Source organism: Semicossyphus pulcher, unplaced genomic scaffold, assembly GCF_022749685.1.
Source record: "Semicossyphus pulcher isolate SPU_LCO1_2020_fin unplaced genomic scaffold, fSemPul1.0.p SCAF_13, whole genome shotgun sequence".
Taxonomy (NCBI): domain Eukaryota; kingdom Metazoa; phylum Chordata; class Actinopteri; order Labriformes; family Labridae; genus Semicossyphus; species Semicossyphus pulcher.
In genome coordinates, this window is record NW_027211637.1 from 27845732 (window position 1) to 27871053 (window position 25322).

General features: G+C 41.2%; 1 protein-coding gene across 1 annotated transcript; it reads left to right on the forward strand.

Moving 5' to 3' along the window:
* Positions 1 to 842: 842 nt before the first annotated feature.
* On the forward strand, positions 843 to 24834 carry LOC138589971 (ankyrin repeat domain-containing protein SOWAHC). The gene is made up of 11 exons (XM_069660481.1): positions 843 to 1065; positions 4993 to 5054; positions 6729 to 6950; positions 7644 to 7745; positions 11834 to 11884; positions 12286 to 12387; positions 17435 to 17449; positions 19184 to 19276; positions 21075 to 21147; positions 21541 to 21636; positions 22610 to 24834. The coding sequence occupies exons 1-11, from the start codon at positions 933 to 935 to the stop codon at positions 22780 to 22782; spliced, it is 1122 nt and encodes a 373-aa protein (XP_069516582.1). The 5' UTR covers positions 843 to 932; the 3' UTR covers positions 22783 to 24834.
* Positions 24835 to 25322: the final 488 nt, after the last annotated feature.

Here is a 25322-nt window from a genome sequence, read left to right on the forward strand (position 1 = left end):
AAAACTAAAATAATATTCCTGTACTAGATACATAATAAATGGAACAATTTGAATGGAGCCATTATAAGCACGTCTTATATTCTAAGTACAATTTACAGCCATATGTAGGCCTACGTAATTTTACTACAGTAAGATTTTGAAAGCAGGATCCTCACTTGTAACTTGTAATGCACTTCAGAGGCAAATAAGCCTATACATTTTTCTCCAAAATAGTTCTGTAACACGTTGCGTTACTGTTTACTTTGTAGATTCAGATGTTTAATACAAATATAATCATGAAAGACATGATGATGAATCATTAAAGGCTACGAAAAAGTTAAACCTCATTGATGACAGGCGTGTTTGCTTTTAGAAGGCTATTTCAGGTTTATTTTGATGCTGATACTTTTCTACTTTTGCACGAGTAAGGTTATAAATTAAGGGATTTTACCTGTAACCAAGTATTCCTTCACTGTGTTATAAAAAGCTTGAGTTCTTCTCCCTCTACTGTATACATTTTCAGACAAAAACTACATATATAACTGCCCGCGCAAAGTCGTTTCTTTTGAGGTACTACGTTATAATGAGGCGTTCACGGCCACTTTCAAAAGCGAACAGGCGTCAGTTATGGCCTCGTGCATTAGCTACTTTAGGTAATGGTCGCTGTACTAACAAAGGCAAATATCAGCGTCAAAAACAAACATTAAAGCAGTTTCCGGCTACATCCTGATGCAGAGGCTGCGGTGTGAACATAAGATGCTGAGGTGTCTTTAAAGGGTTAACAGGAGGAGGCGCAGCAGTGGTCAGCTCGCCTGCTTTGGGTGGAGTGAAGTTTAGACATGTACTATAACAAATTAGCCAAGAAGACTGCATTATGGCTGAGTGAAAAACACTCAAAGAATTAAAAACATCTTTTAAAAAGCATCCAGGTCGCTTCAGAGACGTTAGCTAAGATGAGTGATGTGAGTGAAGACGCGCTGCTGGATTATTTCTACTCCACCGGAGGCAATTCAGGCAGAGTGAAAAATGCAGATATACTGAAGACATTTAAGCCCTTTATTGGCCACAGTGACTTGCAGTTACGTGGTAAGTAGCGAGTCGTTTTATCATGGAGTCAGCAGAATGAAATATTCGCTTTAAAAAATGGGGGAAATGTAATGTGAACGCGCGGCATCAGTTACTGCTCGGGTTGAATATGAACTGACCTCGTGTTTGTCAGACACCACTCGTATTTTTGGACTGATACAAGTATGATTCATGTTTACCTAAACGCTCAACATTCCCCAGTCTGTGTTAACAAACGGCTTTAATGTCCTCTCATTGTTCCCTGTTGTGAAGCAGACATCTGGTTTGCGTTAAAAGCCCCTCTGCAGATCCACAGTACCAGCAGGAATTGTGTCATTTCCTCCTCCAGGCTGAAGCTGCCTGGTAACTGAGCTCAGGGACTGAACACAACCATCACTAAAGTCTGTCACCACGCTGTGGCACGTGAAGGGCCTGTGGTCCCCCTCAAGCAACACGAGGAATATTTAAAAGTTACTTATTTTATGGCTCCAACACAAAACACATTTCCTTTGTGTATTAATCTAAATTTTACTTTCTCAAGTAACCGATTATTTGGCCAAAAATGACGTCACACTCATAGTGGGAAGCTCAAATGCTGCTATTCATTGGTTCTACTGAGTTCAAGGTTGTAAGTCGTAAGTACTTATTCTGAAAAATCCTTGACATTTTACCGCTTCCCGACTGATCATGAACTAAGAAGATAATATAGTTAAATCACAGGGAAATCAGGCCATATTTCAAGTTAAAAAAAACCTATTATAACCTGATAAAAACCATCAGTCAACGACTAACGTTAGCATTCAACCACTTCCAAGCTAACATAACTGTTAGCCAGGAATTTACGCCTTTACCACCACATCTTTTAACGCTAACAAATGTTGTTAGCATTCAGCCAGTTCCTAGCAAACTGCTAAATTAGCCATAAAGTAAATGCTAACATTAGCTGTTGCATGACAATAGCTAATGGGTTATCAAACATGTTGCCATAACTTCATCTTTTGCCAGATGTCCCTCTAGATTTTCACTTTTTCTTTGTCAGATTTCCTACAATTATTATAATTATGATTAGCTAATGTTAAGAGGACAGCTAGCAGCAGTTAGCATTGAACCATTTCCTAGCTAACATTACTGTTTAATTAATAGTGTTGTACAATGCGCTAGCAAATGCCTACATTCCTAGGTGATGATAATGTTAGCTTAGAAGTTTTTGAATGCTTACGCTAACTGATATCTTACGCAAGTTTATCAAATGTCTTTTAACTGTTTCTTCAGTGTCTGATAATTGAGAAGCGACAAATGACAATGAGGTTTTGGATTCCCAGATTGTTACAACTTAAGGGTAGTAAAAAAGCATTTAAGCTTCCACCCTCAGAAAAATGGCCGCCATGCTTATATGCTGATGTCCGTCCACAACTGAAGTAAATTCCCTTTACTGCCATAAATCATAAAAGAAACCACAAAATAAGCTAATTTAAGAAGCTTCTTACAAATGGCTAAAACTGATTGATCTCAGAATAGTTGGGGGTGTGTTTCAAGTTGTCAATTAATCGATTAATTGATTAACCACTGCAGATCTTGATTATGGTAGAGCTTTACTGTGTTTCTTGTAAAAATGTTTCATTGTGTGACTCTCTGCTGTTCCCTTCCACCCACTTACTGGACACATGCTTATGCAATCCTGCTCTGAATCACTGCTTACTCTGAAAATTCCTCTCATATTTGGCTTCTAGACAAACGTGGACGGTAACAGGTTCTCAAATGTGAGAATGTGCTGCTTTTATTGGTGTTACATTATAGTAAAATGAATATTTTTAGGTTTTGGACTGTTGTGTGTTGTTAAGTTAAATTGGAGTCAGGGTGTTATCTGATTTATTTTTGACCAGATATAACTGTTAATCATTACATTAAGAGAATATTCAGTAGCTTAGTCAATGACAATAATAAGTTGCAGCACTATAGGTTGAAGGTTGAGTGTTTAAGCTGAGCAATATTGCATTTTATGCATTGAAATTAAGCTTTAATACTTATAGCAGGAACATTGTTTATTGTCCTCCCTCAAAGTTACACAGTCGGGGGAGGACAGGATTTATTGCCGAGCTGTTGTATTTTGACTGCATTCATTTTTAGCAAGGTCTGTCTAAAATAAATACATGTCATTCTGAAAGATAAGGAACACATCTGAGGTTAAATTGCAAAATATTTTCGGGCCTGAAGACAAATAATGAGCGTGTAATGACTCATCATCTGTCCATTGAGAACAGTTGCTTCTACCTTTGGCACTGCCTGAAGTACAAACATATTTGAACCTCCCTGAATGATTATCCAAAGTGACCTTGCGTTGCAGTTGCCAGCATGTTCGGTCCAGATGCTATGTCAGCACTGCAGTTGTTGACAGAGGTTTAGAGAGCTGCCTTGATACTCTGCCATCTGACATGGCTGTCCAATTAGAAAAGTGCTTCCCACACATTCAAAGTCTGTCGTAGCATGTGGTTGCAGATTTCCAAGTGGTAATTGTGATGATAGTGTTTTAATCATAATTAAGTCCACATGCATGACTGGATCTAGACCTTTAATGCTTTTTCATCAGATAGGGAAACTGGGGCACAGTGGGGAGTGAAGCTGCGGTAGGAGGAGGGGGAGGTTCATGCACATGTGTGTGTTTGTGCAGACCTCTGGCTAATAAATAACCAGCACGTACACCGTGTTACTCACTGTGGTGTGCAAAGGAATTCTGTTGCTGAGACAGATGTAAGTGGCTGCTTCCTTTGGATTTCCTGTTGTTGGGAATGTGAGCAGTGCAACTATCTCACTACAAATGCTGTTTCCGTCAACATCAGGAAAAAGGAAACACTTCAATTGTCCTGAGCTGCATGCCAATGTTCACCTACAGGCATGAATGGAATACCTACGCCTGGAAAAAATTCCTGCATGGCTGCTTGATAACCAGAGTCACAATGTGCACACGTCCCAGCATCTGCTCAGGGTGTAAACAGAGCCAGATAGCTTTATCTGACGAGCTCTATCAGCTCATCAGCTGCGGTTTGTTTGGTTCCCACAGGAAAGATTCACTGAAGGTCTTTGGTGACTCAGGCTTTTGCCTGTGGGGATGCACGCTGATCTGTTTGCATGTTTGCTGGAGGAACACCTCCTTCCTGTTTCTAAAGCTCGTCTTACAGTGTTTTCTTTTTTATTTAAGCAACTAGTTCTTTGCAGTGTAATCTAGCTTGGTCACCCAAACGTAAACCAAAGCAGACAGTCTTCCTTTTTACAGTCTCATCTTGATTCAGACTCTTTTACCCACATTCAATATCTGATCTGAGTTTGTGCAGAGTCTTTTTTCTCCCCTCATGTGACATTTCTGGTGTTGGAATCACTCATGTACTGCTTAATCTATGGAAAAGAGTGCTGCAGGGATGACATAGTTGTAGGCTAACCTGGAAATGAGCATCTCCCTGACTCCCATGACAAAAATCTAATAGGATTTTTCCACTGGATTTCGGCCTGTAGCAGAAAATAAGCTATACGGCAAACACAACTTTGATAGTAGCACCTTTTGCTCCAGAAGATTGTCACAAATGGGAACCATTTTTAGGATGTTCTGAAGCATAAATAAAATTCCAAGCAGTAAAAAGCTAACATTAGCTTTTACACAAACTACCCTGTGCTCCAACTAGTCCCTGATTTGTGATGAATGTTTACAGTTGCTGAAAACCTCTGTAGTCTTATGAAGCCAGTTGTTAGCAAGTTCTTTTTTAAGTCACGTAAAAGCTTCAAAATTGAAAAGTGGGGCTGAAAAAAAAAACCCATTCAGAAAACCCATCGACTTTTAGACGAGGGAACCAGAGGCCAAAAAAATGCGAATCCATTTCCAAGTTTTCGGACTCATTCCTGCAGCACTCTGATAGAAGCTATATTTGGTTTTTAACATCGAGTATTTTTCTCCTGCAGCTAAATACAGAGAGGAATTCAAGCTCATCATTGACCGAATCGCTGTGGTGAAGTCGGAGAATGTAAGAGAACTTTTAAATATTTTTACCTTTTGTGGAAAAAGCTCTGCTCCCACGTGCTCATATCCTGTGCTCATATCCAGCACTGAGGCATAAACAGGCACATGCATCACTGCTATGAAAGGATAAAGACTATCGTGAATGACCAAGCAGTTCCAATACGTTGACTTGTTTTCCCCCACAGGGACTGCAGCTGCACATTTCATTTTCCCTGAAGCTAGTAGATATTTTGGGAAACCTGTGAAAAGCTGTCTTTATTTTAAAACCCAGTACGATTTAAGTCCATGATAGCCAGCTACCAGTCTCCTCCTTCCCTGCCTTTGCTGTCAAATAGTCACATATCTTCATGTGTTACCTCCACCTGAAGATCACTAAAATGGTGTGAAACCATCGCCTAGAAAAGGTATTACCTCATCCTGCACAGTGAAGGTCAAATAACTGAGTGAAGTAACTGTAACCAAAACTCGTTTTAGAGTGGAGCATCATAGATAAGAGAACATCTTATCAAGGAATAAACAAACAGTCTGACCTTCGATGGATTCAATATCCTTGATATCAAGTGTCTTTGACAGCACGAGTTAACTAACACAAGCTCTGACATGTTACCTGGTAAGGGCCAAAACATAGCGATACTAATGAGAGACATTTTGACTTTACTAGTTAACTAATGAGGTTCAAATGTTTACTAGTTAACTAGTAAGAGCCAGAGTCTCCACTAGTTACACTAGTGATGACTTTATGGACCTTACTAGTTAACTAGTGAGGATCAAAAGAAGTAGAAGAATGTATACTTTATTAACCCCCGAGGGGAAATTCAATAACACCCTCACAAGTGTTACAAGTGTTGCTACAACTTTTGCTGCCTAGTTAACTAGTAAGGCTTTCAGCGTCCAACAAGTTAACTAGTGATGTCAAAGATGGAACTGATGCTTGATATCAAGTGTCTTTGACAGCACAAGTTAACTAGTTGAACGCTGAAATCCTAACTAGTTGGCAGCAAAAGCTCTGACATGTTTACTAGTACTAGCAAAAATGTCCACTAGGAACACTAGTTAGGATCTTTTTGACTTTACTAGTGAGGTTCAAATTTTTACAATTTAACGATCAAGAGCCAGTCTCCTCTAGTTACACTAGTGATGACTTTATGGACCTTACTAGTTAACTAGTGAGGATCAAAAGAAGTACAAGAATGTATATTTTATTAACACCCTTACAAGTGTTACTAGTGGACATATTGGCTCTTACCAGTTTTAACATTTTAAGCCTCACTAGTTAACCTGTAAGGTCTTAAACGCCCTAACCACTGTAACTTGTGGACATTTCTGCCCCTACTAGTTAACTAGTGACTCATCTTGAACCTCGCTAGTTTACAAGTAAGCATAAACAGACCCCAACTAGTGTTACTAGTGGACATTTTGGCTCTTACGAGTATACTAGTAAACATTTTGAACCTCACTAGTTAACTAGTAAGGTGAAAATGTCTCTCACTAGTATAACTAGGAGATTCTTTGGCTCTTACTAGTTAACATGTCAGCACTTTTGCTGCCTAGTTAACTAGTAAGGCTTTCAGCGCTCAAGTTAAGTGCTGTCAAAGATGGAACTGATGCTTGATATAATTTTTCGGCGGTGGATACATATGAAAAGGCACGTGGTGATAACTGACTGTTGTTGCTGCAGGGTGAGAAATATCTCGTCCTCAAGAAGAAATACAGACTCATGCTGCACGAGCGCGACGTCAAACATCGCGGGACAGACGGAGGCGGACAGAGACATTCGAGCCCGGCCAGAACTCCGGCCTCTGTGGTGTGGGACTCTACGAACACCTCAACTTCTCCTCCTCACCTGAAGGAACAACGGGATGAGCCCATGGCATTGGGAGAGACGGACACGGCTGCAGAGGTGAAATGAAAATCTGCTCTTCTATCTGACAAGCAGGGTGATTCAGCAAAAACACTGGGTGCTAAAATGCAACTTGCTGAATGTGCTATCACCACAGCACACCATGTTTACTCTGTATGTGAATGAGGCATTTATTTCTAAACAGGGCTGTCTTTGTTTGTGTGTGTGTCTTTTCTCTGCCACCATGTGTCAGCATGTAATGATAGCTGCACATTTACACAGAGGACAACTGTGGAACAGAAACAAGCTCCTATCCAAGTTAGCCACCGTAAGAAGAAAGGAAGGTCAGAGGGCTTATGTCTCTACAGAAAGGTTGAGCAGTTTAATGTAGAGAAGCACTTTACTGTTGTGAATATAAACACTATGCGCCGGTTTAATGCACAATAATCCTCTGCTAGTACTTTTACATATTGTTCCTGCAGTAAACTTAAGCATTTAATCAGAGATATGAAGGATTAATATGTTTTACGCTGCTGGTTTATTGTCCTCACACAATTCAAACAGGCTCTAAAGCAAACACGATGCGTCCACACCCAGATGGGGAAGAAAAGAGCAAGCACAGTGCTAAAGCTCTGTGTGGAGCCGCAGCCAGCACTCGACACAGCTAAATGTTGTGGCCTGCGAACGCTCACACCACGCTTTTGCATCACAGGAAGTTTGAGTTTAAAGAGTGTTATGTTTGTACTCCTGCAGGACCAGCAGTCGGCTCTACTGCAGCCTCCGGTCGTCAACATCCAGGCACCCTCGGAGCAAAGCAACGGGGACGATGAGCTGGACAAAGACTCAGGGTCAAAGGTGACAAACTGGCTGATTGAGAGGCAGTGCTTGAATATTTGGCTGGTTCTCACTAGTCATACTAACATACATGTTGTTTTACGCCCAATCTGAAGTAAGGAAAAAGCTAAATTTACGCTCACTTGAGGTTGTTTTTTAAAAAGATTTGAGGTGTTAAATGGGACGTAACACCCTCTTTTGCCAAATAAGTTCAGCACTCATTTAACTCACATTATAGATCAGCTGACCTTTGCTGCGTGCATAAAAATCATTGCATTAATTTGTTAAAGTCAGGAAACTGTTTGAAAACCACTGAAGACATTAATTAATCCGACTACTCACATTAGATTGCAGCACTAAAAGAGCTATCTGACAGGGTAGGTTTAAAAAAAATAAAACTATTGCTTAAGCAGAATTTTATGCCAGTCAGGATCTGGAAGGCTGTGACCTTTCTACTCCACGGTTCCACCACAGCGCCATAACAAAGCTCCGCCGCCATGCTGCCTTTGTCATTTTACATTGGACCAAGCAACGCCGAAAGCCGCCCCCCAGTGTGTGTTTTCACACAGCGTTTTGGTGAAGCAAACAAGTGCAAGGTGTGAACAAACAGCACCTGCTTCACAATGTTACAATTTCATTTAGCAGACGCTTTTGTCCAAAGCGACGTACATCTGAGTTTTAATACAACACAAGCAACGATCAAGAAAGGAAGGAACAAAGTCAGTAAGTGCCAACAAACAGCTTCAAGTGTGATCAGACACTGGTGCCAACAGGCAGGGCACAGAGGGAGTGCACGGGGGGTAAAGAAGAAGATTAGTTTGTTTTTTATCATCATCATCAACAACATCAACAAGGTCAATATCATCACCAATAGCTTCGATATGATTAAGTGCGTAGATGCTCATGAAAGAGCTGGGTCTTTAGCTTTTTCTTAAAGGTGGCTTAACACACACACATACACACACACAGCACTCTTCCACCCTGCCGGCTCCTCTGTTACTACCTCCGATGCCGGCTCAGAGGCGGAACAACTTCGCCCTACCGTTCCACCTCTGTGCGTTTTACATTAAAGAGGAAACGTAAAAGAGGCGTAATAATCAAGCCGTGAACTGGCATGGTGTATAGGTGGCTTTAGTGTCGGGTAATTCAAGTATCTCAGTCAAAACAGACTTGGTGCTAGATATATAAAAGTGCTAACTTTAAGTTCATATTTTGCCTCAGGCTTTTGTGGTGAAACGTTGTTACACAATACTCATACTGCACCATTAAGACTGCCTTAATTTGCTTTATTACAAAATGTAAACCTCTTACTTAAATGCCTATAAAGGGTCATTTAGTTGTATAAATATAAGCTCTCTTTTTTAATTAAAGCTCCTGTGAGGAACTTTCAGTTTGTGTTGATTTTAGCGCCCCCTGTGGACAAAGCCAAAGTACCTCTTATCTCTTTGCTGAATTTGTCCTGTACATGACTTCAGATCTCTGCATTCTTTAACATCATATGTATATCACTCACTTTAAATTCTTGCCCTGTAAAATGTAAACAAAGGCAGCGTGCAGCTAATCGTCTGACACCTACCCCCCCACCAGCAGTTTGAGACATTAAAAATAACTATATAGAAATAATCACTCGTCGCTGATGGTCTGGTTTGCTTTAATAGCTCATATAGAGTCATCAAAATAAATTTCAGTCTGTTTCATAACCAGATAAAAACTCCTCACAGGAGCTCTAAAGTTTCTTTATGTCCTTCCTTTCTGTGCTTTAGATGAGGCACACAAAGTGAACCAACAAAACCAGTCTTAATCTTTTTAACCTCACACGTGTACTATCTCAGTTTCATTGAGGCAAAAGAAAAACACTGAGTGCTTGCAGTGTTGTTATTCCTCCTGTACCCACCAGGTGGTGCTAAGTAAATTACCTGGATTTGTAACCTGCAGTGCGCTGAATCTGAGTGGGAGGAGAACCTGACGGGGGAGCCGGTGGGGAGAATCTGCATTTAAATTAAGCTCCCTGTTATTATGTAAAGCAGCAACATGTTGGACCTCATTAGAAAGATAATAATCATTTGTGCCCATTAAAGAGATTGAGATTCAGATATGCTGCTCTCCTTGATGGCACCAACAATAGACAGATGAAATATGTTGGAGTGTGTTAATAAAGCACTGCAATCAGATTAAGTGTGTTTGCTTAAGGTATTAGTCACACCATTGAACTCTGTATGTAGGACACGCAGGCTGGATGATTGTTTCACATTACAGAGGCTACCTGGCTGCTTCGCTGCAGCATCACAACACCTGAGACTGGAAGAGTTTCTGTCACTCACTCAACACTCAAAATATATAACAGATTTATAATAACATGCCCTAAACAGAAAGGTGACTCTTTGGGATGGGTAAATTATTGTTGTTTGTAAGTATAAAGTCGCACAAGGAGGAGAGCACGATCCTCATGTCGTATCTTAGTTTGAATTCCTGTTGATTACAATCTTTTTGAACTAAAGCAGGACTAATACCATAAAAAACAGTGTCAGTATGTGCATATGTTTTGGCACATAATAAAAAATAAACTGCAATAGAAAAATAACTTTTTGAAGCATTGTCTCCAGTATAAGTTTGTCTTTCAGAAGGAGAACATCAGTTTATTTTCAAACTGAATTAGGGTTTTGCTCTTCTTCGTGTCTTGGGCTCAGTAAAAAAACAAAAACAAAAAGAGGTTTAAAGATACTTGTTCTTACAGGAGAATAATGATGTAAAAATGATCACTCCCTTTAATATCGCAAATCATATCGAAATTGCAATATAAGTCAAAACAATAATAATTAGATGTTTTTTCAAAATCGTAAAGTAAACATAAGAGAAAAAAACCAGGGCTCCGGTTGTAACTCTTGATTTTCCTCGCTTTCCTTTTCAGACTGTTTGCTTCATCTGAGCGTCGAGTTTGTTTCTTTTTCTTTAGATTTTCACTTCTTGTTGAAGTTGTATCTGTAGTCATCCATCTTTTCTTTGTTTGTTCAGCCATAGTAGATTACTGTTTACTCGCAACACTTGCAGAGAGCGGAAAAAGCAGCCGCTTAGCTCCGCCTACCCTCTCTGGCAGACCAACCACTGCTGGCTGATGGAAAACGCGTCACTAACTGGGCGCCGCTTGTGATTTTTTCCGTGAAAGTCGCCACAGACACCCAGTCTGTAATACTGCAAATGCAAAGGCTTTCATCAGCGGGCCACAAGCTCAATCACCATTGTGTTACCTCATTCAGACTTAACAGACATTTATTTAAATGAAGATCTTCAAGATTATTACGTTAACTGTTTGATTTATCCAAAAGGGACAAACATTTGTTGGTTCCAGTTTGTAGAAATAGTACTTTGAGTTTTGGACTTTTGTTTGGACATATATTTGAGATGTCAACTTTACATGTCAAGTATTTTTCTAAGACCAGATGAAAAGTGAAAAAAGCCTTAAACTGACTCAAGTAACAATTTATAAATTCCTCAGTTCTTGTAACGTCTCTGTCTTCCAAAGTTTCCCTCCGCCTGTTATTACTGTCTTTACCAAAAAGTCTGCAGGAGTGGAATAGGCTGGGTAAATACAATCGCTCCACTTTGCATGTTCAGCACCCTGACGTGTGGCAGAGACATGAAAGAGCCGAGTGTTTTGACATCATGTCTGCGCGATCTGAGAACAATTTGCAATCAAGTCCTCCCTCTCCCCCTCTCACATAAATCAGCCTCAGTGACACTTTTACACACTGCTGGAGGAGTGTTTCTATCGACCCCTTAACACTGACACGGTGACAAAAACACATGGTCCGACTGTAGGCGATGTGTTGTTCTTTGGTTAATTGTTAATTGGATTGTTATTCATTACCCCTTATGTGTGAAAGCAGCACCTCCGTCTCGCTGCCTCATTACCTCTCTATCTGTCTGACACCCTTTGGTCACGTCTCGTCAGCCGGAAAACATCACAGCAGTGTGACCAGTGTGTGAAAGTGTGTGTGATGCTGGAACATGCTGTGGGGCCATTATGACTGATACGGTACAGTAAACATCCACAGTCGGGTATTTTGTCAGCACTGAGTAATAGTCGACTGTTTTCTGTGTTCCAGTCCGAGTCGGAGCAGGACGAGGAGAGTACGGGCAGCATGGGCTCCGCTGCGGTCGCTGTAAGTCCTTTTTTTACGTCTTTTACTGTGGTTTTCTTAAAGTTTCTAAATGTTTTTCTCAGTAACAAAGGCTAAGAAGAGCTAAAAGTAAAGCATTTGGAGTGTTAAATCTCCAGAATTTGAGTTTCCATTTGGGGTTAAGTCCTGTAAAGTCCCTACCATCAGCCCTAAATCCCTTTAAACCATTAACAGAAGTAAAACTGTCTGCAGTGTGATCATGGGTGTCTCCCACAATGTGTCAGTTGGCCGTGACTCAGTCGTTTGTAGGAAATGGATTAGAGGTTTGTAGTTTCAGCATTATCAAAAGAGGCCACAACAGGATGTGGACAGTAGGGTGTGTGTGTATGTGTGTGTGTGTGTGTGTGTGTGTATCTGAGCTGCACCTCCCCTCTCTGTTATAGCTGGACCCTATAGAGAAGGAGTGGATCTACTCTGCAGCCGGTGCCCGGGTCCCTGACCTCTCTCAGCTGCTCCGACAGGACCCCTCGCTAGCCAACAAGAAGGTATAGCTCCGCCCACTTCTCGCCCTACGAAAGGATAGTTCAAGTTTATTGCAAATTGGATGTAACTTCTGTATTTGAGGCCATCTATCAGTAACAACAACATTTGGGAATAGGGCGATAAAGCTGCCACAGTGATGTAAAGAGGCGAGAAACACAGGCAGACCGTTTTAGACAAACACCACGGCAAGCTAAACTTATTAAGAAGGAAAAAATGAGGGCTAATGGTGAAATAATTACCCAGAATTCATCCCATGTCCAGTGTGAACAGGCACAATCATAAGGGAAGATGCAAGGCGAGCGTCACATGACAGATGAAGTAGTCTTATGGCTAATTCTCTGTAGCCTTGCTAGCTTGTCAACTTGTTTTGAGGTAATCAGGGAATAAATGAAAAACAAAAAACTGTCTCTATACAGCAAAGAAAAAACTACTTACAATTGCTTTTCTTTGCTCATTTAATAGCCTGGTAGTTATGGTAAAGCATTGTGCTATGCCCTTTTCAAACAAGGTGAAACGTGTACAAAAACAAACTTCATTTACATAAATTAATTTGTACTTTAGCTGCAACATTTTCTTATAAAAACTCAAAGAGATTTACATAATGTAGTGCAAAAAGAAAAGTGTTATGGGATTTGGTCTGAATGGACCGAGTATGGAAAACCTGTGAGATTTCATTTCATTTAAAGCTATCGGTAACTTGTGACCTGCTCTCGTCACCCTGCTCTGTGTTTTATTTTCAGTAAGCATGATTCACTTATCTTCTTTCCACTCTGTATGACACTTGGACTATCAAATAAGGAAGCTCCCCCCCCTCGGTTCTGCAGAGGTTACAAGAACAGTGACACAAAAATGGAAAATCCCAGAAAAGAAATATGGACAAAAGACATTTGGACTTTTTGCAACCACCCTTCCTGATCCTCAGCAGGAAAAGGGGGTCGAACGCCGGTCAACTATAATACAGTGAATTAAGGAAAGTCCACAATGATGTAAATGTTGTATGGAAGGAAAATAATATTATATTTATTTATTTTTCCAATAAAAAGAAAATAAAACTCTAAAGATTATAAAACTCACAGCCAGTTTCCTAAATTTCCCTCAGGATCAATAAAGTATCTATCCATCCATCCACTAGCAGTAGAGCTAGTTTAGCTACCTCGTCTGTCATTTGACCCCTGGCTTGACTAATTGGGGACGTTCAAGAAAGCTAAGTAGTTAATAAGAGAGGGAGCAGCGATAAATGGGATGAAAGCAGGTCATTTAGAGGAATAAAACCTTATCTGCTAAAAGTGGATTCTAACTAAAGCTGAGTTACAGATCATTGCGACTGCAGGGAGGAGCTCTGGCGTTCTCAGTCTCCTCTTTTGCAGTGTTATGCAACAGTTGAAATCAAACACAAAGAACAAGTCGACATGCACGTGTTAAAATGTTTGCTCGCCGTTTTATTATTTGTCATCAGTCTTATAGGCTAAATCTTTACACAAAGAGCAGGTTTCAAAGTTTAGTATCTTTGCTTCCATTGTTTCTTGTCCCGAGGACCTTTTTTAGAGCTCTTTTCTGAGATATCAGACATAATATTTTGTGTGTGCAATCGTGTCGGAACTAAGAATTAATAACATAAAATACAAAGAAAGACAAACATTATGAATAAACTTGAGTTGTCCTTTCATTTAATACGACTATTAAATAAAAAAAATCACTAAAAAATACTTCTACAATCAAAAACTTGGTTAACTAATATTTACTTTTGTGTCCTTTTTGGCGGTCGAACCAGGACTTCACCTCGGTGAGTATTTGCAGACTGCATGTAGCATGTTAGCTCTTCTCATCTCATAATACTGTACTGAATGTGAGTTAATATAAAATGACTTTTGTCTGACTTAAAGCTTCTTATTCTCTCATTTTGACTCACTCTGGCTCCCGACTGTGACCGTGACCGCTCTTCTCAGGGAGTAAGTTTCATTACTTCTTCTCCACGTTGTGAGAAAAACACCTGTTAGAGCAGAAGTTCATGTACACTTTGCATTAAAACTAACCGTATTTGAGCTGTGTGTGTTTCTTCTTCTTTCATCTCTGATTGTGTAGCTCAGAGCGAGGTACAAAAAACGCTTCGCTCCCAGACCTGCGTTTTGCTTGTGTAACTTTCACAAGCTCATTCTGCCGAGATTTTCCCCTTAATCGTATTCTGAGAACCCTGTGTTAAAACATCCAGATCATGCATTTCAAAGGTCCACTATCAAAAGGATTATGAAAGATAGCTTTTTAGCTCCTGTGCCCCCCTGACAACCCAAATCCTTTTATTTGTCTCCCTGTGCGCTTAAGAGATTTGAGCTCATGTTTGTTGTCCCTCCCCTGTGTCACAGTTCTCACACTGTCCTGTGGCCGTGGCGGACCACCTTCTAAGAGCAGCCCTAAGCCTCCGCCATCCCCACCCGGACAAGATAGCACGGCCGCCATTGAAGTGTAGGGAGATGGTGGGGGGAGATTAAGGAGAGTCTTAATGCCCCACAAAGACTTCACCCACTTAAAGATAATCTGAAAGTAATAGAGCAGGCTGGGATTAATTGTAGAACAATGCAGGTTGTGTCCCTGGGAAGGTGCTAAGTCCTCCTCAGGCCTCTTTGATGTTCCCTTTAGCCCTCAGCCTTTCCCTGTTCAGCAGAGGTGGACGCCTTTACACAGATAGCGTACAGAGATACCACAAAAGTCACAAGACTCATTAAAGTCTTTAAATCCCGGAGTTATGATATTTGATCAGCATTCATCATGTCTAGACTTAATAGAAGTTATTTTAAGCGTACCAAAGACCAGGCTCGGAATCACACGTTTGAGCAGGACTGAAGGGATTACTCTTCATCCTGGGAGGACTTAAGTGTTTCCTGTTCTGACCAAATGTTTGTTGGGATCAGGTGCTTCTGTAGATATGTACTTCAAACAGGGGTTTAAATGTGAAGGTGTTCAAAAGTGACGACAGGTCAGAACAAAAGCCTGATTTATACTTCTGCCTTGGATCTATGACATAAATAAGCTGTAGGATCATAGCATATGACCTGACGCAATCTAACACATGAACTGACGCTGCAGCCTAAGCTGTTACCTCAGAGTTAGCCTTAGCTTTATCCGTAACCTTACATTAACTGTAGTCTTAGCCTTAGCATGACCTCAGTCGTAACATCAGCTGTAGCCCTAGCAATTACCTAAGTGTTGTCATAGCCTTGTCCGTAACCTCAGCATTAGCTGTAGCATCAGTCTTAGCCTATACCTCAGCTGTACCATCACCTGTAGCCTACGCAGCTACCTCAGCTATAGCCTTAGCTGTTACCTAAGCCGAAGCCTGAGCCGTAACCTTAGCAGTTATCTCAGCTGTACCATCAGCTGTAGCGTTAGCTGTTACCTCAGCATTAGCTGTAGCATCAGTCTTAGCCTATACCTCAGCTGTTCCATCACCTGTAGCCTTAGCCATTACCTAAGCTGAAGCCTCAGCTGTAGTCTCAGCCTTAGCCGTAACATTAGCCTCAGCTGTACCGTTAGCTGTTGCCTTAGCCATTACCTCAGGTGCAGCCTTAGTTGTAACCTCAGCCGTAGCTGTAGCTTCAGACTTAGCTCTAACATTAGCCGTTACCTTAGCCGTTACCTCAGGTGCAGCCTTAGTTGTAACCTCAGCCGTAGCTTTAGCTTCAGACTTAGCTGTAACATTAGCCGTTACCTCAGCTGTACAGTTAGCTGTAGCTTTGTCTGTTACCTTAGCCGTTACCACAGCCGTAGCTTTGTCCGTAACCTCAGCATTAGCTGTAGCCTCAGCCTTAGCCATTACCTCAGCTGTAGCATCAGTTGTAGCCCTAGCCGTTACCAAAGACATAGCCTTAGCCATAACCTTAACCATAGCCTTAACTAAATCTAAGCTTTAGCCCTAACCTTAGCTGTAGCTTTAGCCGTTAACTTAGCTGCAGCCCGCTGTGCACAGGTCTCCCCAGAACTGTAGTTTGTGCTGTGGCGACAAGGACTCAAAATGCAGCGATTCCTCTGCTTCATTTCTTGGAAGCCAGACTAAAGATGTTTAAAACAGTGTTTGAAGCTAGCTGCTACAGCATGTTGACATCCACATGAAGCTTAAATTCAAATAGTAATTACTAGTTCAGTGTCTATAGGTGTATTGTGTGTGGATATTTTCTGTGTTGCAGTAATTTTAATTACGTAACTGTTGTTTAACATTTGTGAGAACCAAACTCCAACACAAGCCGCTCAGTCTTGTACGTAGGACACTTGTGTAGGCTACAGTTCAGACTGACTTAACTTAGATTTTTACTTCTAAAATGAACCCATGCTAACAAACCTCCCTCTAAACTCTCTCCTTCTCTTCCTGTTCTCCTCTCCTCGTGACGTGGTCCTCGCCCCTGCTGTGACGGACTTCCTCCTTCACACAGTTTGTAAGTACATCATTAGCCCATCACTCCTCTCTGTCTTCCTCCACATCAAGTGTCAAAGCACACTGGCCATTGTGTGTCCTGTCCATGTGAGCCCTCTTTAGCCACCGCTTCCCTCACCGGGGAGCGCGTGGCGGGGACAGAGACGTCCCTGAGTGATTGGACAGGTGAGGCCGTGGGGGGGGGTGAGGCAAGTCACCCCAGTAGGCAGGAAAAGAAACGCAGGAAGGGAAGACGCTGCATCCTGTTCAGCCTCGTCCATCACTCGTGCCCACCGGGAGACCCGCCGAGCCGCCTGTCAAACGGCGCTTCAGCCAATCTGTCTTCAGATGTGACAGCGGGCAGACAAAAGAGATGGAGATACTCGAGCCAGACAGCATCTATCACAATCTGTCTGCCAGACGCTGCACACAGAGAGGTGTAGCTACATATCGCTGCTCTTTATTTCCTTCACTGGGTACAAGCAGAAATATTTCTCCTGCCAGCTGTTGGACAGGTTTGTTGTGCTACGATTAGCTCAATTAGCCTCATAGCCCCTAGACACAAAAGGACCTGTGTTCTGTTACAGCGTCGCGTTGGTCCCGACAACACTTTCAGCTGCTCTGGAGATGTTTCCAGACTCCTGAAGGACTTTTTATTCAATGTGGGAAAAAATGTCTTAACAAGAAAAATTGGGATTTTAACCGGTTTCCAAGTCCCAAGTTTTTCGTAGAAACAAAAAGTATGACACATTTTGTTCCGCATTAAATCAATTAAACAAAGACGCATTGTTAGTCATTTCCAGATGTCATCTTTTGTTTGGATTAGGAAAGTGTTACAACCTGGGAAACTGAATGAGGAAACCTGTTTTTGCTGCATAAAAAAAGATATTGAGATATTTCAATATTGAAGAAACGCCTTCAGAACATCTCTGAGTTTTGGGCTTTTCTGGGCTTCTTCAAAGATTGCCGAGAACGCTTTTCACGTCCTGTGTCTCTATTGAATAAAGGATGTATGGAGAAAAATAAATCTTAAAATCTTCACATTTTATTTAGCGTAGCTGGCCCCCCTAATTGGACACAATGCACTCCTCCAAATGAAGAAACTATTATTGATTAGAAGGTTGTTATTGTTGCTGTTGGATCCATGCTTATGACCTTTTCAGAAGCCAACTGAAGTAGTTTTCATCCTATTAAATGAGGTGCAAAGTGTGTTTCTTAAAGGGGCCATATCTTTTGAATGGATGTTCTCATATTTTGCACGAGTTTCACATTTTTGGGTGTTTTTCCAGAATGACATTTTTAAAAAGGTCGCCTCTGAACTTTGCTTTCGCTGAAATCGACCAATCGTCATTCACCGTCATTCACCTCAGGCTGCCTTCTTGCACGAGCTTGTAGTCAAGTCGTCCCTTTCGATACATCCTAGTGACTCTGGCTCGTACATATAAGGTCGAATAACCGATCCTGGAGCAGCCATGTTTTCTGCAACTTTAGAGTGACAGTGCAGTGTGGCCGCTCCCCCACGTGGGATCATACACGTGGGGGAGGGGCTACGCGATCACTACTGTCAGCCAGTCGTGGCTAAGATCTAAGCTTTGAATGGCTTGTTCGTTTCAGGAGGAAGGAGAGGCTCCCAAAAAATAATTAAAATATGTATACAATTTTTTAAATGAAACAAACGTGATTCAAAAACACATCAGAATAATAGAAAATTGATTGCATAGCTTTAATATGTCCCCTTTAAGAAGCCTGTATTAACGGTTGTTAATGGTTACTGTTTGATTCCCTGTGTAAAGGGTCAAACTCTGAAAGTGGTTACTTGGCCAACATCTGCACCTTCGCTCTGCTTTCACCTGTTGATGGCCCATAATTACGCAGCTTAAAGTGTGCTGGGAAAACGGTGGAGATCACAGTCGAGCTCCGACAGGTGGATGTGGTTTGCAGTGTGTGTTACATGTGTCTATTATTTTCACATCGTTGCATGTGGACATGTGGGTGTATCTCTCAGAGTCGTGTCTCGGGGGCCCCGTGTTTCCCTCCCTGACGTGTGCTGACAGTAGTGGGTGATGTCTGGGTGGGTCTCCACTCTGCAGGTCACACTAACATCATCAATCTTCCCCCTGGTGACAGGCGGCCGGGCCCCCCGACTGTGGGCACAGTGCTGTGTTGTTTTGTAATTAGGCTCTGTTAGATGGCAGGAAACCATCTCTCCATCTCTCCGTCTCACCATCCCTCCATCCGTGCACTCCCCTCTGTGCACAGCTGGCTCTCTGCCCTCACACGGCCAATGAGAAGCTGCCCCTCTCAGCTTAGACTACTTGAAATGATGTTGCAGATAATACAATGCCAGATAATAGTAGAAGAAGAATGAGTAACTCTTGTTTTCTTGTTGCACACAGACGGCTCTGCACTGGGCGGCCAAACATGGCAGCGAGGACATGGCTAATCTGGTGGCTAATGCTGGTGCTGACGTCAACACCAAATCAGTGAGTGTGTTTCTATCATTATACAGTGATTTAAAAGGGGCACTCCAGCTTTATATATACATTTAACCATTTGTAAAACTATGATATAAAAATAATGTATTATCCATCTATTAAGCACTGTGTATCACTGATTATGGGGATATCTGAAAGACATAGCCGAGGGCCAGGATGAAGAAGCTCTTAAACAAAAGCTGATGCATTACTAGCCATGCCACTGGGTACAAACTGGGTCACACTTCCTGTCTGTCTCGGGTGCCTTTCCAACCAAAACAGTAGAATAATATTAACAATAATATTACTATTAATGGGGCGCTGGTTCAGCTCAGTTGGTAGAGCAGGCCCCCCATATATAGAGGCTACAATCCTCAACGCACTGATCGCAGGCTCGACTGCCGGTCTGCAGATCATTTGGTGCAGGTCATCCCCAACTCTCTCCTCCCCACATTTCCTGTCTCTCTTCAGCTGTCCAATAAAGGCTAAATTTACAATTAGGCAAAGTAACACAATTGTAGAAGTCCCCTTAAAATTCTGTTTCAGTTGTTGGAAAGAGAGCATCCACAGAGAGAGATGAACGCCAGATCTCCTGAGAAAATACGTATCTGATCTTACAAGAGTGCGCTGATACAGATAGGCCTCAGTTTTTTTCTGATTCATGTGTAACAAAAACGCCATTTCAGAGTCTGTTTCTTGTGAAAATACAAACAGGATCGCTCTCCGGCACATGCTCTGCTGCGCCTGTCTGCCGTCTCGGTTCTCTCTATGCTCATCGTGTGCTCGTCTAATATCGCATGACATCTAAAGTGAACCAAACAATGTACTTTTGGCTCCAAGGGAAGATTATCTAATTAATTAAAATGTGTATCAGATTTTGAATGAGGTTTTCTTACTTCTGGAACATTACCCAGAAGTCCTAGTTTCACTTTAGCTCTCATAGACCTTACCTGCCTGAAAAGTGCTCTCATTTCTCTCACTCAGTGACATGAGTTACTGCTGTCAAATATGTAAAAGTCCCAAACTCTCAAGCTAACCCCGATAACATCATCAGGGTTATTTTCTCCATGGTGAAAGCTGTAGCGCTCTCCACGATGAGTAAACTCAACTTTAAGTCTCACATCAGTGGAGTGCCCCTTTAAATCTATTCTTCAGTGCAGTTTACTTTTAGTTACGTTCACAATCACTGATTTATTTATGATGTCCTTCTTCTCTTTCAGCATGTGAGTATGCAGTTTTATCAGGAGGTGATGGGTATGTACAGTAAGTCCTTTGATTTAAACATGGCTGCTGTTTTTTCTTCTTCTGTCCCCCTCCGTGATGTAATGATCCTAAATGATCTGTGTGAACATCCAGCTGTGCAAATGTATGACAGCAGCACGTGTTGTTGGGCCGCGGGAGCGCTCCGCTAATAAATCATGTCATGTCATGTTAATTGTTTCACAGAACAGTGCGTCTATGTGGCCGCATGCACAACCCAACAACTAAGCAATTTCCAGGGAATTACAGAGCAATTATGTTTTTATCATTATCTCGTGTTTCCATAACCTTTGCTAATTTGTATATTTTTTTCTCACGCCGTTTTCATTGGCTGCGTTCGGGCCTGGGAACCTGCAGGGGGTAGGTACTAAACCCTTCCAGCCACAGTTATACCCCTGAGCTCAGCCCTTTGTGTGACACTGAAATGAGTGGTTGCATGTTAGGTTGAATCACCACTGTCCCTAAAGAGAGAATAATTATAACTTAATAATCCAAGTTTTCTTAATTTCCTTTGCACATGTTTTCCTCTTGTTTCACTCTTTCTGTTCTGCAGGGATACACGCCTTTGCACATCGCAGCGTTACACGGCCATCAGCATATTCTCAACCTGCTCATCGGGACATACGGTAAAAACTGAGTTCATTGAAACTGTTTGTTGCAGAGATAAATGCACAATAGCAGCGTTGCATAAGGTCATCAGTTCTTTGAGTTAACAATCAAATATTTATATGAAAAAAATCCCCATTTTGTGTTTCTTGGCTGCGTATAATCAAACAAAGGCCTCTTTCACGTCAGTGTTAAAATCATAACGAGTAAATTAATCTTCTACTAAATTAAAACCTTTATTCCTTGTAAAATGAATTATTTTAAAGTATTAGTTTAACAGTGGCAGTCGGTTCCAATCTGTGTTGTTTCATCCAGTTTTAGATCACTGGGCTGTTTCTTAAAGCTTTGGCTGAACGGTGTCGGTGACCGATGACTCGTCTCAGTTATAAGCGATTTATTTTTTCTCTTATCAGGTGCTAAAGAAAACTTGAGGGACTACAGCGGCCACCTCGCCTGCCACTATTTGAGCATCAAAGAACCCGAGGGTCCAGAAGAAGACTGCGAGCTGCGTGAGTGGTCATACTTTTAATTCATGCTGAATTATTTTATATTCAATGGATAAAATCTGATATTTTTTAATGTGTTGTGTTAAATTTTCCTATACTTGGTTACTTCAGTGGTTTTGGTCGATCGTTTTATATTGTCTTGTTATGTTGTTAAGCCATATCTGTTGTATTTTATGTGCTCCTGTGAAGCCGGTTTCAAAACCAGTTTCCACCTTAAACAGAGAGTTCAAGTTACTTAAAGCTCCTGTGAGGAGTTTTTGTCTGGTTATGAAACGGACTGAAATTAATTCTGATGACTCTATATGAGCTACAAAAGCAAACCAGACCATCAGCGTCAAAATTGATTTCTTTATAGTTATTTTGAACGCCTGACACTGCTGGCGGGGGGGTAGGTGTCAGACGAAGCGATTAGCTGCACGCTGCCTTTGTTTAAATTTTAGAGGGAAAAAATGTAAAGTGAGTTTTACATATGATGTTAAAGAAAGCATGATGAGATTTTTTGTAAAAAAAAAACCCACTTAAGTGTGTACAGGACAAAATCAGCAAAGAGATAAGAGGTACGGCTTTGTCCACAGGGGGCGCCATAATCAACACAAATCAAAAGTTCCTCACAGGAGCTTCAGGTAATATAGGGAGCACTGTAGGCTTTTTTTTTTTTTCCAAGTGAGTCGTGTTAATATTTTGAGGACGGGTTACAGGGTCTATTTACACTGTTAGTTCAAGGTGGGATTTTTACGCTTCTTCTTGTATGTAAAACGCACAGAGGCAGAGTGTTAGGGTGAAGTCACTCCGCCTCTGACCCGGCATCGGAGGTAATAACGGAGGTGTAACAGAGGTTGAAATGACGCCGGCATTGCTTGTCCAATGTAAAAAAGGAAAGGCTGCATGACGGCGAAGATCGTATTTGTAACAACTGACATGGCCAAAATGTATCTTTCAATCCCTTTCAATAATTTTTTGTTTCTTATGACAGCAGAGTTTCAAGTCACTCAGGCCAGAGAGCGGAACAGGAACAGGAAGTTGGTGTCGTTGTTTCACTCCAAGAAGAAGTGGGGTTCAGCCGAGGAGCTCGCTCCGATAGAGGAGGAGAGGACGGCGACGCATCAGCTCGTCCTGCCCGCATTCAGACCCAGAAAGTTCTCACGCTGACCAAACACATGCACATAATCCTTACACTCATAATATAAACCTACATGTAAATACTACGGAAGTGTTGATACATGTTAATTATTTAAACACGATCACACAGATTTCCTGATGCACCTGAACAGCTCATCAAAGTACTGAACAAAGCTTTAACATTGAACAGGAGCTGCTGCAGATGATGCTGAGCTTGTATCCATAAAAGTATTTCTCAAAGCCTTTAAAGTTAATGAATGTTGCTAATTGTTACTTAATCCTTACAATTTCAAAATGAGCTCAGGCCACATGAAGTCTTAAAGCTTTTCATCTCTTTTGTTTGTGTCAAAGTGAGCACTTCACTTTTTAAATAAGCTAGACCCACCACACCGTCATATAAAAACAGCATAAAACTGTGCCCTTATGTTCGCATTAAACCCTAATATGCTAATATAATAATTAATTTTATTTTTCTTGCATTTGATCCTCTCTTCTTAATTAATCCGCCAGGCAAAATTGAAATAAAATATAAGGAAAAATTAAAAAAACATCCCGTGCTCTGCCAAAAAAGTCCGACTTCCCTCCTTCCAGAGATCGGATTTGAGAAACACAACCTTCTCTGATCTCTCTCCCTACAGAAGAAGTTTGTACATTCCCTCATGGCAAAAACAATCTTGTAGATTTTATTATTCAACTTTAAGCAGGAGACCCCGACAGCTGAATTTTTAATGCAACAAGCATTTGCACCACGTTTGCTTTTTATTCCGGGTTTAAGTCAAAGCAGCTTGTGAACGCAGCGCTGCAGTTGGAACTGTCCGATATTAGATGATGTCAATACAGCTCTGGAAAAAATTAGGAGACCACTCCAAATGTTCCTTAAATCAGCATCTCTCTCTACATGTCATGGCCAGCCCAATCCAGATGTGAACCCCATTAAAAACCTCCTGAATGTGAGAGACATCGAACAAAGACGAGCTGCTCCAAGAGCGGCCTAACGTCACCCAACATCTCTGAGACAGACTGGAGGAGAGCATGCAGAGATGCATGAACTCTGCGATTAAAAACCAGGTTATTCCACCAGATATTGATCTGTGAACTCTTCCTGAGTTAAAACATTCTGTTGTTTAAACGTCAACATGTTTTATTTGCATTATTCGACGTTTTGGTTTCGTCGTCATTTTCTGCAGATAAAAAGACCTCAATGAGAATATTTGATTTGGAAGTAGGAGAAATGTTTACAATAAAAAAGAAAGTTCATTTTACACAAACACAAACCTATAAATAGAACCAGAGAGAAACAGATTTTTGCAGTGGTCTCTTGTGTCTTTTTTTAGAAGCTGTAAATGCTCCGGCAACAAACCCTGCTCACTGCAGAATTATTACAAGACAACAACTTAAATTTGACAGATAGATGGATGAATCAACAAATAATAGAGCTGTAAATGACCAAAATGTTTGAGGCGATTAATTGGCTTTTTAATTTAGATTCTGTTTCCTGCACCAGCAAGAAAAATAAATGATCTAAAGGTGACACAACACAACACAACACAAGTGATTATTGGCCTTAAACATGTAGAACCATCAGTGTCTAATTACAGTTTATCTGTGCTCGATTTGTTGTCCTGATTCAAGCGGTTAGACGTGACTTTTGTACCTTTAGTTTGAGCACAGATAAAATTATCTGACCTGTTTGCAGCTCTGTTGCTTCATTAAGCTCTCTGAAAAAATTAAATTTGGTGATAGTACTTTAATCTGTGAACTAGACCCACCACGCCGTTTTAGTCTGATCCTCCAGTCGGCATGGCAACAAAAGTCTTGTTGATTTACTACAACTTGAGAAGGAGACCCTGACGGCTGAAGTTTGCGTTTTTAATTCAGGGTTTCTTTCAAAGCAGCTTGTGAACGCATCAAAGTGCAATGTCAACTTCAGCAAAAGAAATTGCACTATTACATTGTGAATCTTAATTATTGGCTTTTAAGGCTTCAGTACATGACTTTAATTTGTTGTAAAATATGCTCTTTGAAACTCTTCATTGTTAAAGTTTAATCGGCCTCGTTACATCTTTTGCACAATATTTATATAATGAAGATATTTTGGTATTAAACTGTATTTTATATCAAACTGTGCGTCTGTGTTTTTTTTGCCCCTTAAGCAGCGTTGTTCACTTTAAACACAGCAGAAAGTCATTGTGTGTCTACTTCACTGACACTCTGGAATTATCAACATCAAACTCTTTGCACTGACTCTGCTGCTCACGCGGTGTTCCTCCTTAAAAACCACAGAAGAAGTTGTGATAAAGCTTCTTCTCTCTCTTTACAATACCCCTGCTTTTTTAAGCTGCCTTTGATCTCACTTTAACTACCTGACTTTGCGGGCTACAGATGGAGTAAATATGGGCCCTGCGAACTCTCCATACGGCTTTAGACCTTAATTCCTGATTAGCTGAAAAGGGCAGCACTTGCTTTTGGGTCTTGGATATCAGACGACACAGAGGGGAACAGAGGCGAGTGTTTTTGTGCTTCATTTTTGAAGCGAGGATGTTGGGGGGGATAAGAGGGAGTTTCTGTAA